We start from the raw sequence: 609 nt of genomic DNA on the forward strand, positions 1-609 counted from the left end.
TTCTGGACCTGCGTCAATCCAATTCGTTCTCCAATTGAAATTCGAAAGTGTATAAAATAAAAATTGAGAATCGAAAAGAACCATTTCGTTTCGATCGTCTTAAAAGTTTTATCGAGATTGTGAACTTTTCTGCCACTGCATTTCTTCCTCGAATACACCAAATATATATATATATGATCTATATATCGTACAGGCAAAGATTTGGTTATACATTTGGCATATATATCTACCTGAATTGTCCTGCTCCTCGTCCTGCATGATGTTGATGATCTCCCCCCCTTGGCCTTCCTTGTTGGGGATCATCGAGTCGGGTGGGAATTTATTCTGGTTCGCAGAGATGGCGCCAGCGCTGCCGGCATCCTTGTTCAGACTTTTGCTGGGCGGGCAGGAGGCGTGCAACCCGGTGGCCACGCTCTGGAGGAATCTGCTCGCGTCCGTGGCAGCCGGCCCGACCAAAGCTCTGCACTTGCCCTCCACCTTGTCCCACGCGCAATACGGGTCCTGAAGGGCCACGCACTCGCCGCACGACAAGATCCTATCGCTGTAGCAGCGGTGCAGCCTCAACGCCTGCACCTGGCTATCGGCGATCACGACCAGTCGGCCGTCCTC

At 50.9% G+C, this 609-nt stretch overlaps 1 protein-coding gene across 1 annotated transcript in view; it reads right to left on the reverse strand.

The window, feature by feature from the left end:
- The window catches only part of LOC102674667 (semaphorin-1A), a gene marked incomplete at its 3' end in the record, with an annotated part of 138,131 nt that overhangs the window by 798 nt on the left and 136,724 nt on the right, over window positions 1-609 (reverse strand). Inside the window, exon 7 of the mRNA XM_006623430.2 lies at window positions 223-606. Within this exon, the coding sequence (XP_006623493.2) occupies window positions 223-606 (384 nt within the window). The remainder of the gene's footprint in view (window positions 1-222; window positions 607-609) is intronic.

Source organism: Apis dorsata, unplaced genomic scaffold (assembly GCF_000469605.1).
Source record: "Apis dorsata unplaced genomic scaffold, Apis dorsata 1.3 scaffold_894, whole genome shotgun sequence".
Lineage (NCBI taxonomy): Eukaryota > Metazoa > Arthropoda > Insecta > Hymenoptera > Apidae > Apis > Apis dorsata.